General features: G+C 35.6%; 2 protein-coding genes across 3 annotated transcripts in view; both read left to right on the top strand.

Moving 5' to 3' along the window:
- Positions 1 to 862: 862 nt before the first annotated feature.
- mxra8a (matrix-remodelling associated 8a) lies at positions 863 to 15,762 on the top strand. The gene is made up of 10 exons (XM_059537555.1): positions 863 to 1,239; positions 4,368 to 4,394; positions 4,955 to 5,257; positions 5,350 to 5,451; positions 7,579 to 8,046; positions 13,654 to 13,815; positions 14,053 to 14,110; positions 14,195 to 14,277; positions 14,359 to 14,433; positions 15,135 to 15,762. Exons 1-10 carry the CDS (start codon positions 1,191 to 1,193, stop codon positions 15,158 to 15,160), a joined length of 1,353 nt encoding a protein of 450 aa, XP_059393538.1. The 5' UTR covers positions 863 to 1,190; the 3' UTR covers positions 15,161 to 15,762.
- Positions 15,763 to 17,874: 2,112 nt separating this feature from the next.
- LOC132126646 (segment polarity protein dishevelled homolog DVL-1-like) overlaps positions 17,875 to 20,715 on the top strand; it is a 35,245-nt gene continuing 32,404 nt past the window's right edge. The window contains exon 1 of one of the 2 annotated variants that reach the window (XM_059538050.1): positions 17,875 to 18,310. In XM_059538050.1, coding sequence (XP_059394033.1) covers positions 18,018 to 18,310 — 293 coding nt within the window. In that variant the 5' untranslated portion in view covers positions 17,875 to 18,017. The remainder of the gene's footprint in view (positions 18,311 to 20,715) is intronic. The other variant, XM_059538051.1, reaches the window with a different exon arrangement.

The following is a 20,715-nucleotide window of genomic DNA, read 5'->3' as shown; positions in this document are numbered from 1 at the left end:
AGACGTCTTTAGGTTCTTAGCAGAGTCTTGATAATTTGTTACCCCAGAGTTTTATAGCTCATTGCGGAAGCTGAGTCTGCACTGTGGCTCATAGCCATGCTGTGAGCAACGCCTGTAAACACACCACCAACCCCTGATGAAAAAGAGACTGGGGCCTAATTATTACCAGGTCTTACAGCACGTGTGTCTCTGTCGATATGGTAGGCCATATATGTATTTGTGTGTGTGTGTGTGTGTGTGTAAAGTCAAGTCACCTTTATTTATATAGCGCTTTAAACAAAATACATTGCGTCAAAGCAACTGAACAACATTCATTAGGAAAACAGTGTCAATAATGCAAAATGATAGTTAAAGGTAGTTCATCATTGAATTCAGCCATGTCATCTCTGTTCAGTTAAATAGTGTCTGTGCATTTATTTGCAAATATATTTTGTGTGTATTTTTGTGTGTATTATTATTTGCACACACATTTGTGTGTGTGTGTGTGTGTGTGTGTATATTATTTGTATTAATTAATATATTTGTATATTTTGTGCTGCAAAGGGTTTTCAAAACTAGTACTCCTACTGTACGCAAATTCACACTTTGAAAGCCGACCTAGCACAGCAAATATGAGTTGAACGGAGTGACAGTGATTTCTATTCCGTAAGGGGACATGGTAATGGCGGAAAATATAAGGAAGGGGAAATAGTTTAAGAAAAGAAACGCAAACTTACTTGCTCGGAAATCGTTTGATCTATCAAACCGAACCGTTCTCTGCTGTAGGCTAATAGCTAAATCCTCATAAAACTTTTAACAGTGTTGAAACTTTTACACAAAATTCCGAAAACCCAAAATCTGAAAGTCATTAGCGCATTTCATTTTCTCTTATTAATTGTCTTTGAGATTTTCTTTTGCTCGCAAAACTTGAGGCATTAGCAAATATATTTTAATTTCGCACCCCTGATGGATTACAGGGATATTGTCAGAGACAGTAGCTCATGGTTTGTTCGTGTTTAAAGGGGCAGTCCAGGCGGAGAGAGCGTGAATACTGAAGGTGGGTCTGTGGAGCAGACTACCACTGCTGCTACTGATGTCGCTGGTCGACTGACACCAAGTCTTTCTTCGCCATAGAAGTTTGTCAGGAGAATAGGCGTGCTAATTCGGCTTTCAACACATCCTAGAGTGATTAAGCCGAGAGAATAACGGACATGAACCTGGATGTACCTTTGTGCGCTCGAGCGCTTTTCTTGGCTCAACGTGAGTTATCTGATTTACCTGTATCCAAAGACCAACTTGGTGTTGTTCCTTAAGTTTTATTGTGGTTCTGTTTACATTGACAGCTGAGTGAAGAATATGTAAATGGATAAAGATGGTCTATTATATATAAATAGACTTCTAAAATGCTAATTTGGGCTTAAATGCTCATCAAAGTGTGCGTGTTTGTGTGATAGCCTACTACATGTCACTCTCTGAGTGTTTATCTTCGCATATTCTCTGCTGTTTAAACGTTTTATAATGTCATGTAATGGTTTTTCAGTATGTATTTTGCACTGTTGAGACCCAGACCCCAATTCCAAAACCATCTGGTGCAGATAACTTCAGACTCGTGTACAAGACTGATGACTTTGTTTTGAACTAACCCGAAGAAAAATTTCTGCTCCCAACAAACTGGTCTGTTTGATAGAATCATCAAGTTAAGCACATAAAAAAGGCTATATTTCTGGACATTCTGTGGAATAAATGCCACATGTGGCATGGTATTTTATTTTGGTTTGGTTAAATATGAGATGTTTGTCCAAGATTGTTTTTCTCTTCTTTTTTAAGTATCTGATCCAGTGATGAGTTACCAAGAGCTGAAGACCAAATAAATCAAGAAATTTCCCCTCACCTAACATAATCGCATATATAGAACTCAGGAGTGACTCAGGGTGATTCACTTAACAAACAGCAAATGCATAAGGTTTTATTTAAAACAAATATTATTCAAATCTACTCATCTTATCAAAGGTTGATTAACCAGTTTTGGTCCATTTAAATCTAAGATGGGTTTTTCCCCCATCTTAATTAGAGAACGATGTTTCACTGTAAACTGAATTCTGTTTGAATCTGAATCTGCATTTCTCAATCTCTCCATATATTTTCTAAAAGGATTTGTTACATCCATCCAGCCTTCTAAATGCTCCATACACAAAATTTCTAAAGTAAAATGTTTATACTTACTATATTCACTTTTTCCCCTAATTATTATACTAGACATTTTGTTGTAGTTTTTGAGTGGGGAATACCATAACATTATAATTCTGCACACTCAGATGGTCTGTAAGTCAATAAGAGTGAAGTCTTACCTAGTTTAATCCATGTAAATGAACCTTGAATGCAAGGCTTTAAACCCAGGCCTGACAAACAGCACTGCTCTGAGTTTTCTACTGGGCTGAGTTTGAGATCGCTTGCTCATTTCTGGTGTATAACTATTCATGTAATAATCTCCATCATTAAAAATACAATTCTTTATTCAGTTATATTCAGTTCCTATGAAGCTTCCATGTTCAATAAATGTCATCTAAGAACATCTGAGCCCTGACTTCAGACTTAAAGAAAATAGAGCAATGTCAAATAAGAAATAAGCTTTTTATTAGCAGTTTCCAAATGTAATGAAATTCGTTGAAACGCAATAGCAATAGTACATTTCATGCAACGAAGGTCAATTGGGTCCAAAGTTGTTTTTTAAAATATCTTTTTTTTTTTTCACTGGAAAAAGAGAACCATTATGGCATAGAATTTTAATTTTTGGGAAAAAATGAGAAAGATATAGAATGAGATGCATTTGTTTTAGGTTTACAATTTCATGTGCAGGTGTGGCTTTGCCCTGAACGTGTTTGTATGAATATGAGTGTGCACGAGTGAATGAAATACAGATATGTGAGCAAACGGACAAATCATTGCATTTCAGAGTGCTTCCTCAGCAGATTCCAAACCCTTGACCCTCTCCCTCCTCCTCATCTGCCATTCGCTCTGATGTTTGTGGTTTCTCTGGCTTCTAACACATCCTCATTACTGCCTTTCTAATGCCCTCGGGATTTGCTGTACATTTCTTTTTCTCTCGTTTGACACAAAATCATTATGAAATACAACAACCCTCAAAGACCAAACAAAGATGAAAACCCATGTGAGAAGTATTTAATGTGCAGTTTAACTATGATGAAATTCTTTCTTCATTGTAAAATCTCTAAAAAGCATTATGTTTTAGACTGCTCTTTCAGAGGAACTGTACAATTGGAAACAAATAATTTTACAGCACTGATCATTGACCACAACGTTTCAGTGGTTAAATTATCTGAATGGTAGTCACCAAAACATAACCAAACTGCTCTGAATTTTCATGAAATGTTACTTTAGGTCTGTTTCACTTGGTTGTGAAACATTAAAATGTCTTGTTCATCCAACAGACTGTCTGTTTGTCCTTTGTACTGTATTTCTTTAAATTTGTAGGTTGTGAGAATAGAATTAAAAAAGTAAGCCAACCCATTTTATATAAATCTCTCATTTTCAGCATGTTGTAAAAGAAAGCACAGAAAATGTTCTCACTTTATGACCAAGGGAGTGGTTGGATTGCTGCAGACCCTCTTAATGCGAGAGGATATGGGACAATCCAACCACTCCCTTAGTCGTAAAATAAAAATGGTCATCAGTCACTCAACCTTATGTTGTTCCAAACCTGTATGAATTCATATGACTGTTTTGTTAACAGATCAAACATTCTCTCATGAACAGGCACATTTCAGTGTTTTCTAGTAATTGAGAATAATGTGGGTTTAGGTAATTTATAATTAAATGTTTATATTCTACGTCTAAAGTTTACCAGAGATAACTAAGGAATGTTTCATTAGCCAGGAGTGTTTTGATTCTTCTTGTAGACGTATGAAGAGGTGTTTATTTCTGAGGGTTACAGACTCGTACAAACATCCATAAATAGTCCTTCCAGGCATAAGGGCTGAAAAATATTGATGCTGCTTATTTTTCCCAAAATGTTTGCTGACATAGAAATGTTACACAAACAGGGCTACATGGCTGGCCATCACTACATTTCTCAATCTCTTTGTCTATTGCTGTATTTTTCTCGTAATATAATTTTTTTTTTTTATCATTGTTCAGTATAGAATTGTTTTATTGTGCTCTGCAGCCTCCTGAGGGTAGTTTGGCATCACCCAGCCTGTCAGATTCACACTGCAGCTCAAGTGCCTGTTGATTTTCATCAGATGATCATTTGAACAGTAATTTCTGAAAACACAGTGATATCCTGCTTCTCTTGTGTTTATCCTAGGGAGAAAAAAACTTTGGCCAATGTATATAATTTTAACTCGTTTTTCTGTTTGCCTATTTCACAGTTCTGGCTTCATTCCTGTTCAGCCCTGGTAAGCACATTACTTGCATCTTAAAACTATAAAATGTTAATCAAAAGTGTAACAAGCATATTACTTAATGGTATAAATATCCACAAATATACACTACCGTTCAAAAGTTTATAGTCAGTTTGGTTTAAAAAAAAAAGATAAGAATGCGTTTTTTTAAATTGATCAAAAGTGACAGTAACGACAAATACATTGTTACAATAGATTTGTTAAATAAAATATATTCGAAAAGAATTGCAATTGTAATATTGTAACTGTAATGTTATTTCACAATATTACTGTATTTTTGATATAATGAATGCATCTTGGTGATCATAAGAGACTTATTTTTTTAAAACATTCAATAAACTGACCCCGAACATTTGTACAGTAGTGCCTAGTGTATCTGCAGCTGCAAGACTGAGAATGCTGTAATTACTTCAAACACTAGTTTACTGGCGATAAAGCAACATATGGTTTATAACAACAGCACTCCTCCATTTACTTTGGGTAATCACATATGATTGTGCTTTTCAATGATTAGGCCTAATTTGTGTCCGGGAAACCGGCCCTCTGTTTTTCAGTGCAAGGTCAAAGTGATGGCAGTGGCGTGGTGGTGGCCATGTACAATATCAGCGCCTCCCAGGGATCTCAGGCGGTATTGCAATGTCATAGTCAGCGCATGGTGTGGACACAAGACCGATTAAAGGACCGCCAAAGGGTAGTGCACTGGGATTTACTTCGTAGTGGCCCAGACCACGCAATGGAACGTGTCATAGACATGTTTTCTGCTGGAGACCAACGCATCTACAACGGCTACAACCAGGGCCGCATAAACATGCCCAAGACTGCTTTTAAGGATGGCAACTTCTCATTGGTAATCAAAGGTGAGATATAATTTTTTGGCAATACAAAGGCAACCGCCTGGAACTCCATAGAAATCTTCAGACTTCAAAACTTTTTGTTTGGTTTCATACAGAAGTTGCAATGAGTGACAAAGGAATCTACTCCTGTAACCTGCATCATCATTACTGCCACCTGTATGAGTCGATCAAAGTTCAGCTTAATGTCACCAAATCAGGTTGGTAAATTCACTTCATAATTCAGAGGAGGTTTTTGTCTGGCTTTTCTTGGCATTTAACCTGCGTCTTGTTCAGTCTGTGCAAGCTCATGCCAAACAAGGAGCTGGCTGCTGATTAAAGAATGGAAAGAATGTGAAGACCATTTGAAATGAAAATTTTGCAATCTTCTGTTAATCTCCAGTCAGCAACCTTTAAAAAAATATAATGCTTAAACTGTAATACTGTGAAATGCTATTACAATTTAAAATTACTTTTATATTTCAATGTATTTGCCTGAAATTTTCCATGAATCTTCATGATCTTTCAGAAATCATTCTAATTCGCTGATTTGGTGCTCAATCGTCAGTGTTAAAATTAGTTATACTGCTTAATATTTTTGTAGAAACTATTATATATTTTTCTCTGATGAATAGAAAGTTCAAAAGAATAAAACATGTATTTTGAACAGTAATTTTATTGTACTGTTCTAGGTACAGTAGTAACTGATTACATGTAATCTGGATTATGTAATCAGATTCCAAAAATGAAGTACTTGTAATTAGAGTATATTACATTTTGCTCTGATTACAGTTACTTTTTATGGTTTACATGATTACATATTATTCACACAATGGAAGAAAATGATTCATGATGGAAGTCTGGACTAGTGGTCGACTGATATGTTTTTTGACAGCCGATGCTGATATCTTGGAAAGCCGATATAAAGCCGATATGTTTTTTTTTATTATTATTAATATTTAAGAAATTTGAAATTATTTGACAATGGCTTAAAAAGTAAATGTGTAAAAGAAACATGCTTATAACTTTAGATGACAGTATTTTTCGCAAATAAATTAATATTTAATACAAATATAATTAAAAAGAAAGTAAACACTGTAACCAAGGGCACTCAGTATTCTGGGAAGTTTGTATGCACTGGGAATCATATTTTTCAAATAAAGCAAGGGTAAACCCTCATTTTACATACAGCACACAGTGACAATTAAATGAATATGACAGTGGACAAATGCATAAAGTGCAGTATAATTTGAAATAACCAGTTTAAAGCTTAAAGCATTCCATTCACATGGACTGACCATCATGCAGAGAACACGTGACCATGCTGGATCTCAAAGCTGGATTCGACTAAGTTTGCAAGGTTTGAGAAATTTTCATTAGTCATTCAAAGATTTGTTTAAATTATATAAATGCATATTTGCTAAATGCTGACGGCAAACGAGAAAGTATTATAATGTTTGCCTTTCTATTACTAATAGGCCTAATATAAAAGCAATCGTTATAATACTTTTTGTATACATTAATTCCTTTGTTTAACCATTCTATGGGATTATTAGGCAGACTCTTATCCTTATTAGAAAGAACGGTTAATGACAACGACGAACAAGAGAGAGATTGTGAGCACTGTGTGAGCTCAGGCGCTGCCGCTCTCATCACCATCAAAATAAAAGTCTGGCACGCTATCAAAATAAGCGCGCTCAAACACATCGGCCAAGCAGAAAAACTTACCGGCCAATGCCGATATCAGCCGATATATCGGCCTTGGTGATATATCGGTCGACCACTAGTCTGGACAAAAACATTTCAAAACTGGAAGGGTTTGGGTCTGTAATGTCATTGTTTTCATGTTTATTAATGAAATATCTCTGAAGAAATTAATATTTCAAGTATTTTAACAACACATTCACATGTTTAGAGTTCTCTAATTTCAGTTAATGGTCTCATTGATATGCAGGTAAACATGTAATAGCTTATATTACTTTTTTAAGATTTAATAAATTTTTTAGCTTTTTATAAACTCACAAACCTACTGCAGTTTTACATTAACCCCAGTTTGTCAAACCCTGGTGCAATGTAATGTTTAATGCATTTTATGAAGTTGATATAAAAAAAAAAAATTTCTTTGCTTTTTATGTTAATATAGTATGTTTAAAGTATGTTTAAAACAAGTTTGATAAAAGTAACCTAAAAGTAATATTAAAAGTATTTAATTATGTTACCTAAAATGAGTAACCTTTGTTACATGTCTAATCTATAATCAATAACAGACTGCAATTTGAAAGTAATCTACCCATCCTTGATTTATATATGCATACTCATGTATCCATGCTGCTGTTGTTTTCCCTCAGCACGTAAGGAGAGACGGTTTTGGGATGGTCAGAAGGCAGTGTTGGTGGTTCTGGTGGGCAGCACAGTGGTTCTCCCTTGCGTTAACCGCCGGCCTATCTGGACAGAGGGCAACAGTCAGGAGGACCAACAACAAGTGGTGCACTGGGACCGTCAGCCTCCAGGGGTCCGACACGACCGTGCCGATCGGCTCATTGACCTGTACGCTTCTGGTGAGAGGCGTCACTATGGACCACTGTTTGTTCAGCAAAAGATGAATATATCTGCCACAGCGTTCTCGCAGGGAGATTTCTCTCTGATCATCTCAGACACCCAGCCTCTGGATCAGGGTCTATACTCTTGTCATCTCCACCATCACTACTGCGGTCTGCATGAGAGACGCATCTTCCAGCTTACCGTGACACCTCCAGTCCCTCAGATCCCTCAGGAACCCACAGATGAACCTCAGTATCTTCCCAATGAAGACCCAAGTAAGAGAAACATTCACAGTAACAGTTAATAAAAAGGTAACAGTTTAGTATAAGGACCAATTCTCACTATTGAGTAGTTACTTATTAGCATGCCTATTATTAATATATTGGCTGTTTATTACTACTTATAAAGCACATATTCTGCATGACCATAATCTACATCCCTAATCCTACCCAATACACAAATTTAACAACTACCTTACTAACTATTAATAAGCGGCAAATTATGAGTTTATTGAGGGAAAGACTGTCAAAGACCGTAGTTAATGGTTTGTTAATGGTGAGAATTGGGCCTTGAAATAAAGTTTGACCATAAAAAGATACCCATCATGAGAATCAAGAGATCAATCATGAGAAGCATGAAATCAATCAAGTTCATGTATTCAGTTTTCTTTATTTCAGCTTTTTACTAGTCATGTATAACATTTTCCCAGCACACAAGGGGTTTCCAGAATTACCCCAAATTATCACAGAATAGCTGCTGCTTTCAGGAGTTCTCGTTTGTTGCTCTGGCTCCTCATGACTTGTTTGCACCACAGATTCCAGTAAATATTTTTCTTCTGAATGCGAGTCTGCTGCTCACAGTGTCAGTCTGAAATGGTTGTCAGCTGAATTGTTGCATGTGGATAAATGCCAGTGCAGACCACTTGAACAGGTAGAAGTAAATGTAAGAAAATAAAACATCCCTCTTGGAGCATCTTCAGCATGTTCCTGAAGAAATGTGTTAAATTATATATTTGCATTTTAGAGTCTCAGGTTATGGAGTTCTCCTGATTTAATTTGCCTTTATTTATTTGTTAAATTCTTGGTTTTGATTATATTCACATGAGAAGAAGGCAAGGGCTGATGCTTGTTACTGGTATAGTCTACACTTGTCTTACAGAACAGTTTTGAATGACTTGATTAGCATTTATTGAGCAAAAGAAAAAAAAAACACCCACCACACTGGGGCTCCTTTTTATGTCTACAGAATTAAATCTGCATTAAGTAAATGATAAACAAATTTAGTAAAAAGAAAGAAGAAAGAAAATAGGTTGGATGTAATCACAGGGCATGAACTCAAACAAACAATCCTGAACTAAAACAGTCTGAGGTTGAGGTAAGTCTGCAGATCTGGTTACCCTGCTGTCTGGGTTGCCACGTTCACATTCATTAAAATGCAGCAGTTCTCCTTTAAAGCTTATTCTTCTTTCGCTTCAAGCACGCTTCTTTTTCTCGCTTTCTCTTTTTTTCACTTGCATTCCACTGCCGTTCTCCCTCCCACTGTCACAGCTCGCTCTCTCAGTTTGAGTTCTGCTCTGGTTCAGATCATTCGATAGCCTAATGTTTTTCTTTGAGGTATTGCCAGGGAGACAGGAGGAAAGGAGGATAAGAAAGTGCTTTTTTTGCATAAGACAGGGAGGTAGGTAATGTGAATTGGGAGATAAAAATAAGCAAGTGAATATATAAGAGACAGAGGGATTGATGCATACGTTTTAAAGATTACAGTGACAAATAGAAAGTGGGGATTTGGCAGAATAACCTCTAATAAGAGAATGTGGGAAAGTCATTTTCTGTGGTTTAGTTATTCTGCGTCTACTGGACCCTAGACTACACAAACCTCAGTGGAATCTTGCGGAAAATCACAGACTTTTGGGCAAGAAAGGAAAGAGCTAAACACTTTCTGCACTGCTGAATTCATTATTAACAACAAAATATTTCTGCATGGCCTCTTTTTTGGGAGGGGGGGCAAAAAGCATTGAGCATCTGTGTTGTTCAGTGTCTGTATTTTGTTTTGATGTCAGTTGTTTGTCTTGGCTGTCTTACTTGAATTAAAGGGATAGTTCTGTCTTCATATCATTTCAAACCCATATGACTTTATTTCTTAAGTGGAACACATCAAGGAAGCTTTAAAAAGGCTGTAATAACACATTAGAATACCATGAAAAATAGTCCAAACAACCTGTGCACTACATATTACAAGTTTTATGAAGCCTTATGACAAGTTTGTGTTCAGAACAACTCCATCTCTGCCCTTTCTGGAGTGTTTTTGGACAGCGTCTTGTTTATCTGCAGGAAAAGGGAAGTTTGATTCATCTGTAAAGCATCTGGCCAGCTGTAGCTAGAGCTCAACATCAGACCCTAAGCCATAAGGAGGACACTGTTGTGGATTTAGGTCAGCCCACCCTCAACATCCCCTCATTCCCCCTTCAACCTTCCCTCAACCCGTTCTTAAGCCATCCAAAATGTGTCAGTCCTTTCCTCTGTCTTGTTTAAGCATGAAGAAAAAGAAAGCCGTCTGAATCCAGCACAGCCATTACATAAAATCACTTCCTTTTAGGACTTTTTATAATTCTGTTTATCCTCTATAGTTCAGCCTTTTTAGACCAGGTGGTTCTAATCATGTGAATCACTCACTTTCAGCTTCCCCGGGATCTGACATTTCAATAACTGTTCAAAATTTGCAAGGTTTAAGCATATTGATGTTCCCCTATGGTCTTAGAAGCAGGATGGTCCAAAGACAAGTCAAGTCCCCATGGAAGCCCTATTCTGGATTGTTTGGCCTAAAATGGCCTATTCTCGAAGACATCTGCTCATGAACAAATAGAAAATAAAGACTGCTTCTCGAGATCTGGAAGGTGTCTTACTCCTTTTGAGCATTGTTTGCTTTTATAAATGATCTGTGATGTGAACATGCAAGGGAAGTCTTAAGCTAAGTAAAACTCATCTTTGCATAATGACCATAAAATCACTGTTAAAAAAATAATTTTGTGGAGAGGTCTGCTTTGTGGGTTTTGTGGTTTACCTAAGGTGAAAGATACAGAAATGAATGTGTTTTGAAATGATCTAGCTGCCTTTTCAGTAAAAAAGCATTTAAAAGAACACTCCACTTTTTTTTTTAAATAGTCTCATTTTCCAACTCCCCTAGAGTTAAAAACAGTTGAGTTTTACTGTTTTTTAATCCAGTCAGCCGATCTCTGGGTCTAGCATTTTTAGCTTAGCTTAGCATAGATCATTAAATCTGATTAGACTGGTAATTTTTGAGCGAGATGATAACAAAGAGTTTTTTATATTTTTCCTATTTAAAACTTGACTCTTCTGTAGTTACATCGTGTACCAAGTCCGACGTAAAATGACAAGTTTTGCCCATGGTACAACAGCAAAGTTCCTTGATTATTACGCCAGAATGAGAGTATAGTTCCTAGCCATATCGGCCTAGAAAATCACAACTTTTCATTTTCTGTTGGTATTAGTACACAATGTAACTACAGAAGAGTCAAGTTTTAAATAGGAAAAATATAGAAACTCTTTGGTCATTTTTGAGTGAGATGCTAATGATTTATTCAGATTCAATGATCTATGCTAAGCTAAAAGTGCTACCGCCAGACCCGGAGAACGGCTGAATGGATTCGAAAATGGTAAAACACAACTGTTTAACTCTAGGGAAGTTGGTAAATGTGCCTATTTTTAAAAAAGTGGAGTGTTCCTTTTAAAGGAAAAACAGTACAATGTTGTGACAGAACACACTATGTTGTTCTTTACCACAGCTCATGACTGCCAGTAACCAGTCATATCCGGCTTTTTTTATGAGGTCTTCTGAAAAACGAGTGTAGAAGATCCTTCAGCTGTTACTGATTACAGTAATCTACCCTACAATATTAGCCTGTCTTCCCCTCAGTGTTCTGGGTTCAGACATACACAATAAGAGGTTAAGATTGAGATTACAGGCCAGAAGCTGTTTTTCACAGCTAACAATTACTAAGGTATGTTTTAAAACAGTAGTTGGCTTGTTTTCCATAAAGAGTGGATGATAGAAAGATTGCATTACAACAATTTTTAGTGGTCTGTTAGAAATATTACAAATATCATAGTTTTAATTTTTAATGGCAATAATTAATTACAATTAACTGTATACACTGGCGTTCACACTGTTTTTGTAAGAAGCCTATAAAATGCTTCAAACAATAATAACAACAACCTCATAGTCATAAGATCTTAAGAATCAAGAATCTCACTTTGATTTTCACCCTAGTAAAAAAGTAATTTAAAATACATTAATTTCATACCATTTCATGTAAGTATAGTTTAAATCTAGTAACATATTTATTGACATCGCATCAAGATTTACTGATATAAAAGTTATATTTAAACTTTATTTGTGCACAATGCACATTTCTTGATATTAAGTCTAAGATGTGTTTTGATGCCGCTATTGACAAGGATTGTATGACCTTTGAATAATGTTGGACTTAAAAGGGTTACTCCACCCTAAAATGAAAATTTTGTCATTAATCACTTACCACCATGTCGTTCTGATCCCGTAAAAGTTCATACTTTTCTGGACCTTGACAGTGTAATTTACTTGGCAGTCTATGGGACAGTCACAAGCCTCCCGGTTTTCATCCAAAATATCTTCAATTGTGTTCCGAAGACGAACTAAGCTTTTACGGGTTTGATACGATGTGGGGATAAGTGATTTACATCTTTAGTTGTACTTCAGCACTATTTCCACAAAATTAAAGTGCATTAAGTACAAAATTAGTTTTTTCCAATTTAGTAGACTTTAAGTATACCAGTTTAGTACAGTTGCAGGATATTTATATTAATAACATTAACATGTAAATATGTATTTTTAGCATACTTGGCATGAAATAAATAAATTTCAAATACATTTTAGTATATTTATATTTCACTAGGGCAGCCATGGCTCTTTTGTAAGGTCCAAACATAATAGTCCCTGAGGGATTTTCCACATCTCATAATACTTCTTTTCTAGGAACTATGATATCATACAGTATTTTGTCTTACTGTCATCATTTTAGGCTGTATCATAGACGAAGAGGTGCAAGTTTGGCTTATTTAATTTATTCAATTTTCCTGTGGAAGCAAAATGACAAAGTCACTCAGTAAAATAAACCACATAGTACCTCCCCATTTCCCCCATCCTCCTTCTGTTTTCCACCACTCATCTTATTTAAATCCATGTTTTCCTGCCAGGAAAAATAAAAAAAACAGCGGATCTCATTCTAGCTGAAAAACACGTGGCAGTTTCCAGCACTTCTCACAGAATTCATAGTACAATTAAAATAAACTAGTGCAAAAACAGTACCGCTTAAAATATTTACATTCTCAGGTTTAATATTTTTGTCCAAAGCCACTTAGAATGCATTCAAGGTATACATTTATCAGTGTGTGTATTTTCTGAGAGTCAATCCTATGACCTTGGTGTTGCCAACATAATGTTTTGAACTTCAGAAACAATAATTTCCAACATCTGTTTAGCCTTAATGCCAGATCTCTCTGTACTGCTTCTTCAGTTGTCTTTAGCTGAGAGTCAAGGTCCAGTTGCTTAGTGTTTTTTATGCAGTATTTTATGTCATACCATGTTAGCTAATGTGGTATAAATTAGGAGAATCATCTATTCTCCCGAGCGAATAAATAGCTCGGGAGAATAGATGATATTGGTCTCATTTATCAGAGGGCATGAAATCAGATTATGATTACATCTGTAATATCTCTCCTTGAGGAGTGCTGAAGCACAAGGCCCTCTGGTGGTTACTGAAAATAACAAAAAATAATCAAGTTCAAGGCCAAACTCCTCATATACTTGATCATCTTCTCTTTTAGACACGAATATGGTGGAAGTGCCGCCACATGTAATCAACGTCATCTTGCCAGAGCAAAGGAGTCACTTCCTGCAGCAGCTGGGCTACATCCTGGCGACTCTCCTCTTATTGGCCCTTATCGTGTTGGCTGTCGTTCTCCTCACACGTCTCCGGAAAAGACAAGGTTTTTATGTCCTTTTATTGGTCCTTTGCATCTGTTTTTTGCTTTTTATTGCTCTAAAAAGGCATGTAGTTATATTTCAGTTGTGTATATTTAATGTAAATGTCTTTGTTGCACTTCAGAAGTGTATTTCAGCCATATAGTTATATATAACATGTCGGTAATATGTTACATTTTTATGCTCAAATATTATGTACTCTGTACTTGATTTTAATATTTGCGGGTTTTTTTTAAACATAGGCCAGGATTTTGATCCACGTAAAGTGGAAAGTCCACCTCTGCCGACGGTGACGTATGTGTGAGTACCTACTGATGTTGAAAACACCCTCTGTGAACATTAGTTATGCATAAAGCATCAACTGTCAATGTGTCACATATCTAGGGGCCACACATCATGTGTTAAGAAAGAATGTGAGCGAAGTATCCCAGAAGTGAAGTCAAGCAACCAAGAGGAGACGAAGTTGGGTGAGTTTACCTCATATTTCTTCTCAAAATGCACCAACTGTGAAAAGACTTGGACAAATGTATTTCTGTTCGTCTCCGCAGACTACAAGAACAATCTTCTGAAGGAAGCGGAAATGTCCAAACTTTGCTCCCAAAAATCTATTGACCTGGACAGAGGTAGAATCATTGGTTGTGATTGTTTTTGCCATTTTCCTCGTCTGAGAGAGGTTTACAAAGCTTACACGTGGCTCACTTCAATGAATAAAGCCAAAAGTTCACTAAGACAACTATAAATACCAGACTAGCTGTCAGATGCAGATAAACATTTATCAAATTGCATTAAATTGCACTTAATTGCTTTAAATTGTTTAAATATCACAGTAAATACTTCAGTAAAGATTCTGTTTCTTTTGAACTTTCTGTTATGAAAGAATCTTAAAAAAATTTTTATTGTGGTTTCCACAAAAATACTAAAGGGTTAGTTCACCCAAAAATGAAAATTCATCCAAAAATGAACGAAGGTTTTACAGGTTTGGAACAACATGAGGGTGAGTAATTAAAGACAGAATTTTCATTTTTTGCATGAACTAACCCTTTAAGCAGCACTGCGTTAATAAAAAATGTTTCTTGCACAACAAATTAGCATATTAAAATTATTTAAGGATCATGTGACACTGTATACAGTACTTAACAATATTACTGATTTAAGGCATTTTTAAACAAAAATAAAAATTCAGCCTTTGATAAGATTTCTTAAAAAAAAAATCATTAAAAAAACTAATAAATAAATAAATAAATCATAAACCAAAATTGCTCTGAAATTTGATTATGTTTTCCAAAATTCACAAATTCTCTCTTAATTTTTTTTATCTCTGCAGAGATGGAGAAGCCATCTTGGAAATAAGAGGTACCTTGCCACTGGCTGGTCCAGGGGCAGATCTGGAAACGGATGAAGAGAGGTGACAATATGGCAAGGAAATAAGTGAAAAGGAGAGGACACAGTTGTATCTTTTTTTTTATCCTGACTCAAGATCCTTCATATGTTTGGCTCTTGTGAAGCTTGCAGGAAGCAAGAAGGAGTCTCACCAGCAGTCTTTTGTTCAACTGATATATCAGACTAATGGCAAACAACTGTTTCAGAGCACTAAAATGACAAGCAAAAAGCTTAAAAATGCAAGAGTCTGCATTTTTTTTATGAATTTTTGCCCAGTGCTGCCACGCGATTTATGAGTGAGAATAAAACACAGACAGAATTCTGTGTCCTACGTGTCAGAATGTTTATACTGGTGTGAGGTATGAGCTATGTAAAGATGAGGCCTGACCGAGGCTGGGACATGAACAGTTATGTGAGGAAGATCCTTCTTATTCTTTGTGGAATTTAAAAAACATTGCAATTTAGCTGGTACAGTTTTAGATGATTTTGTAATTAAACGTGTAATTAAAAATCCATAGCTGTATGGCCACAAATACTGCAGAAGCTATTGCTGCATCACAAAATGCATATTCTTTTTTTATCTTCTCAATAGGTTTAAGCTGTGCTTTCTGAAAAATACAATTCATAAGCATTTTTAATACCTTTACTATATTATATGAAGAGCAAGATTATTAAAAGTTCAATTTTAATAATTATACTAGGTTAAGTATATTTTGATCATATTGTTGATCTGTCTATCTGGTTATGTAAGATCATAATTTAGCCCAGACTGAATCTTGGAATTTTCTATGCTGGTTTTGTATAACAGTTTTAAACATGGAGATTTAAGTCTACATTTTTATTGGTATTTGAACACACAGTCAGTTTAGCTAAAATATTTCAGTATATTAACTCAAAATATTCTAAACCCATTTAAATCAGTATTTTTTTTTTCTTTCTCATTTAGATATTATATTCCCAATACTAGCAGTGTTAGCGCAAAAAGCTTCAATTCCCTTAATGTGTAACACTTTCTATCACAATCTTCTGTATTCTGACTGTCCTCTAGAAATATTGTCTTTTCATGTTATTGTTTGTATATTTTCATATTTACTTTTCTCATGTTAAAAAACGTACTAACTGCCTTTGTCACAGTTTATTTGAATATTCTGGCATTTAATGTAATGTATTGCAGCTTTGAGCATTTGCAGCAAACAGTTATGTGTGAAACTGATTCAAATGCATGTACTGGTACAACGTGAAAATAATTTACTTTTAGTAGTACGGCTATGAAAATTCAGGCACGATAGATGCAAACATTTCTTTCCTAGCTTGCTCAAATCAGTGTTATGCAATGTGTACTGCTTTATCTTTAACAGTTTATTATGGCAAAGCTGAACATATGCTTTTGCCCATTATGATAATTATATGACACTCAGCCAACCAACCACCCTTTTGATTTCCTTAAAGGCTTCAAAATAAGAACACGTTAATATCATTGATTGAGGTTGCAAGAGGAATTTGTTGGGTAGACCACAATGCTTTTGGTACATGATGCCACATAATGGATAATCCTGAAGTGGTTTTATAATTGATGATTTAATTTTCCAGTTCACTGCCAATGTTCTGTCTTTCGAAGCATAATAAAATTTTTACCTCTGGAATGTCTTTTGCATGATGTATATGGTATTTTTCTGTTCCCCACAAATAGGCTGATGTGCCGGTCATGTAGAAGATTTATTATGCTCAAACTAAATCAAACACCTCAGTACACCTCAGTTTTGATTCTGGAAACCATTAGTACTACCATTTGCTCTTTCAAAACCACAATTAAACACATTAAATAAAACATTCAAATTATTCCACAGCAAATTAGGAATGTCTGATGAACTTCAATAAGATTGCAGCTGACTTTTGAAAGATGTTTCACATCTGTGCAGTCAAAACAGGGTTAGGGTTTTTACATTACATTGTTTTTAGATTATAAGTAGCATGGGGATATTTGTACCAATAGCCAACAATACATTTTATGAGTCAAAATTATAGATTTTTATTTTGTGCCAAAAATCATTGGGATATTAAGTAAAGAGCATGTTCTGTGAAGACATTTTGTAAATTTCCTACCGTAAATATATTAAAACTTAATTTTTTAATAGTTACATGCATTGCTAAGAACTTAATTCGGACAACTTTAAAGGCGATTTTCTAAATATTTAGATTTTTTTTTTTTGTTATATATATATGCCTATATTTCTTTGCACCATCCGATTCCAGATATTCAAATAGTTGTATCTTGACCAGATATTGTCCTATTCAAGCAAACAATACATCATTGGAAAGCTTATTCAGCTTTCAGAATATGTATACATCTCAATAAAAAAATTTTTTTTTAAAAATTACCCTTATGACAGGTTTTGTGGTCCAGGGTCACATTTTCACTAGTAAGTAGGAGTTTTCCCCTCAGTAAACTTACTGCTGTTAATTGATAGAAAGTAAGGTAATTGTTGTAGTAGTTACGTTTAGTTATGGGGTAGAGTTAAAGGATGTAGAAGTCTTTAATATTTGCTTCGTAAGTACTAATAAATAGCCAAGAGCCAACTCGAATCCGGATTAAGAAGAGTGCATGGCTTCTGTCTCCCACACGATGGCAGCACTGCGCAGACGAACGGTTCGTGTATTCCAGACTGATTCTCTCAAGGATGTGAACCTTTCCTTCCTGTTTCTGCAATACAGGCAGCAAAACCCCCGCATAGTGGGCTGCAGCAGACATCTATCAGGCCTCAATAATGGCTGTGTTCTTAGTCTTAGCGTTACAAAGTCGCTTAGGTCTTAGCTTCAGTCGCGCCAAATGCGTGATTGTATTCATTTAGCATCCATTATTTTAGACATTTTATTTATTGTCTCTGCACGTCTGTATAGACAGCATCAGGAACACGCGCTGTTCTCCGGCAATTGTTCCCACCGTATTCTCATGGCGGAGACTAAAATCATTTACCATATAGACGAGGAGGAAACTCCTTATCTGGTGAAACTGTCAGTAGCTCCAGAGAAGGTAACTTTGGCAGATTTCAAAAATGTCCTCAGCAACCGACCGGTCAACAGCTACAAATTCTTCTTTAAATCTATGGATCAAGATTTTGGGTAAGTCAAATGATGGGAATTGTCACTGTATTCATTAATTCATTCAATGTATTCAGTCCTGGCTGCGAATGAAGCCGTCATCGATGGTTTGCCATCATTGGCACCTGTCTGTTATGGGAGATGATGACTGTATATCTCATCCTTTGTGGGCTCAGGGTCAGAATACAGTATGCGCCTGTAGTAGTTCAATATGCAATAGCACAACACGCTATTCATCTTTTTGCGTCTTTGATTTGCATTTGAACTGGTTTGTTTGCATGGTAACCGAAGTTTGACCTTTAGCAAGAGAACACAGCAATGACAGACACTTGTCAGTAACAGACTAAAATTACATTTATCTTTGACTGATTCCTGATTTTCTGTCAAATTATGAAATCTTGCTTTACAACCTTGCTGAAAAAAACTTCTTAAACCAGTCTAAGCTGGTTTGCTGGTCTCCCGGTTTGGACAGGCTAGTCAGTTTTAGTGTTTTTTTTTTTTTTTTTTGGTCAGACTGGGAGACCATCTTAAACCACTTAAGCTCAATATGTGTCAGCGTGGACATTTGTGATGTGATGCTCGTAATTTGTTATGAGATAATTTGGTTGAATTTTAAATTGGTGGCATGAATAAGTCCACTCTAATCTTGTCTGAGCAGTCTGATGTGATTGTCATTATACTCTAATAATCACTTGCCAGTAGAGATGGTCAGGGGACTTTAAACATCGAGCAAGACAGGCTGATCTACTGGGATTTTCTCACACAACCATTTACAGAGAATGATCCGAAAAAGGGAAAATGTACAGTAAGCAGCATTTCTGTTGGTTTCTGTAAATGCTTTGTTGATTTTAGAGGAGAATGATCAGAAACGTTCCAGAAGATAGAAAGGCGAGAGTAACTCAAATAACCATACGTTACAACCTAGCTATGCAGAAGAGCATCTCTGAACATTGAATCTCCTTGAAGATGGGGTACAGAAGAAGAAGACCACACCGGGTGCCACTGCTGTCAGTTAAAAACAGGAAACTGAGACAACAATTTGCTCTGCCACAGCAGACTTGGACAATAGAAAATTGAAAAAAGGTTGCCTGCTCTGATGAGACCGATTTCTGCTGCAGCATTTGGATGGTAGGGTCAGAATTGGGCAGAAACAACATGGAAGCATGGATCTGTCCTGCCATGCATCAACAGTCCAGGCTGCTGGTGCTGGTGTAATAGTGTGGGGCATATTTTCCTGTCACACTTTGGGCCCCTTATTACAAATTGAGCATTTTTTACATTTCACAGTCTACCTGAGTATATGTCTATCAGTTTTTAGTGTACCCATCTTGTGATGTTAGTATATTGAAACAGATGATTGTTTTTAATGTACAGCTGCAGCATAGGATATATGTACACACAGAGATAATATATCAGAATATTCTAATTTGCAAAGCAGTAAGTAAATCTGTTGCTTTTATGTCTGTTATGCAAATTTGAGATCATATTGTCATATATCAGGATAGTCACAAAACAGTGATTTTGTATATGATTCTGCCGTTCCAGTCAGATTTTCTTTGATTTAAGCCACTTCAGACCATTATACTTCGATCCTGATAAGGATTCTTTGCAAAGACCGTTGCCTCAGGCTGTTCATACCAGAAAGTACAATTAGATCCTTTCTAAGGCCATTAGTTTACAAACTGTCTTGTAAGTGGTTGATTATTACTCATTATGTCTTTATTTGCAGCTGGCATCAAATGCTGGGTTAATTATTGTTTTCTTTTTGCCATAATGATTGCTTTTATTACAAATTGGCAAAATATAAATCTTGTATTATTATGGCAGTGGTTTACTGTACAAATATCTCAGATCTGAAGTTGTGTTTTTTTTAAGTGAATTCCATAAATCTGTTGCATTTGATTGCATTTCATAGAAATAATCTATTATCCTTTTCTAAAACATCTTATACATCTAATTTTAAATGAAAATCATTTTATAGATACATTTTGCTCACTGAGCCTGTAAATACTACTCACTACTTCTTGTGAATTCTGAATGTAAATTTTGTGTTAGCTATCCTTTTAATGTTTTTGATTGACTCCCACATTTGTTTTTATTAACGTAGATTACACTTTCCCTTTAAACACTCACTATGGTGTCATTCAGATTAATTTCAAGACTGTTTAACGTGGCATTTGTCATCTGTCTAATTTAAGTTTAAGCTTCTTAGTTTCCTGCTGTTACTTTGACATTACATTTACTTTGTTTTGTCCTACAAACTTCACATGCTCTAAATGTTTATCACAAAACTTAGTTTTCTCATGAAATGATAAGAATTTCCATTGCAAAGTACAGATTAGATTAGCACTGAACCTTTTCATTTAAATACATGTACATTTGCATTTATTCAAATGCATGATTTCTTTTCTCAGGTAAATACTCTT

The sequence above is a fragment of the Carassius carassius genome, chromosome 44 (assembly GCF_963082965.1).
Source record: "Carassius carassius chromosome 44, fCarCar2.1, whole genome shotgun sequence".
Classification (NCBI taxonomy): domain Eukaryota; kingdom Metazoa; phylum Chordata; class Actinopteri; order Cypriniformes; family Cyprinidae; genus Carassius; species Carassius carassius.
Note: the sequence above shows the minus strand (reverse complement) of the source record. Positions and strands in the feature narration are given on the sequence as shown.

What these genes read in the sequence shown, in the direction of transcription:
- mxra8a (XM_059537555.1), top strand. Translation starts at nt 1,191, where the DNA reads ATGAACCTGGATGTACCTTTGTGCGCTCGAGCGCTTTTCTTGGCTCAA. An exon ending in CTTCTCATTGGTAATCAAAG is followed by an intron (nt 5,258 to 5,349) that starts GTGAGATATAAT and finishes GGTTTCATACAG; the next exon opens with AAGTTGCAATGAGTGACAAA. An exon ending in TCTTCCCAATGAAGACCCAA is followed by an intron (nt 8,047 to 13,653) that starts GTAAGAGAAACA and finishes CTTCTCTTTTAG; the next exon opens with ACACGAATATGGTGGAAGTG.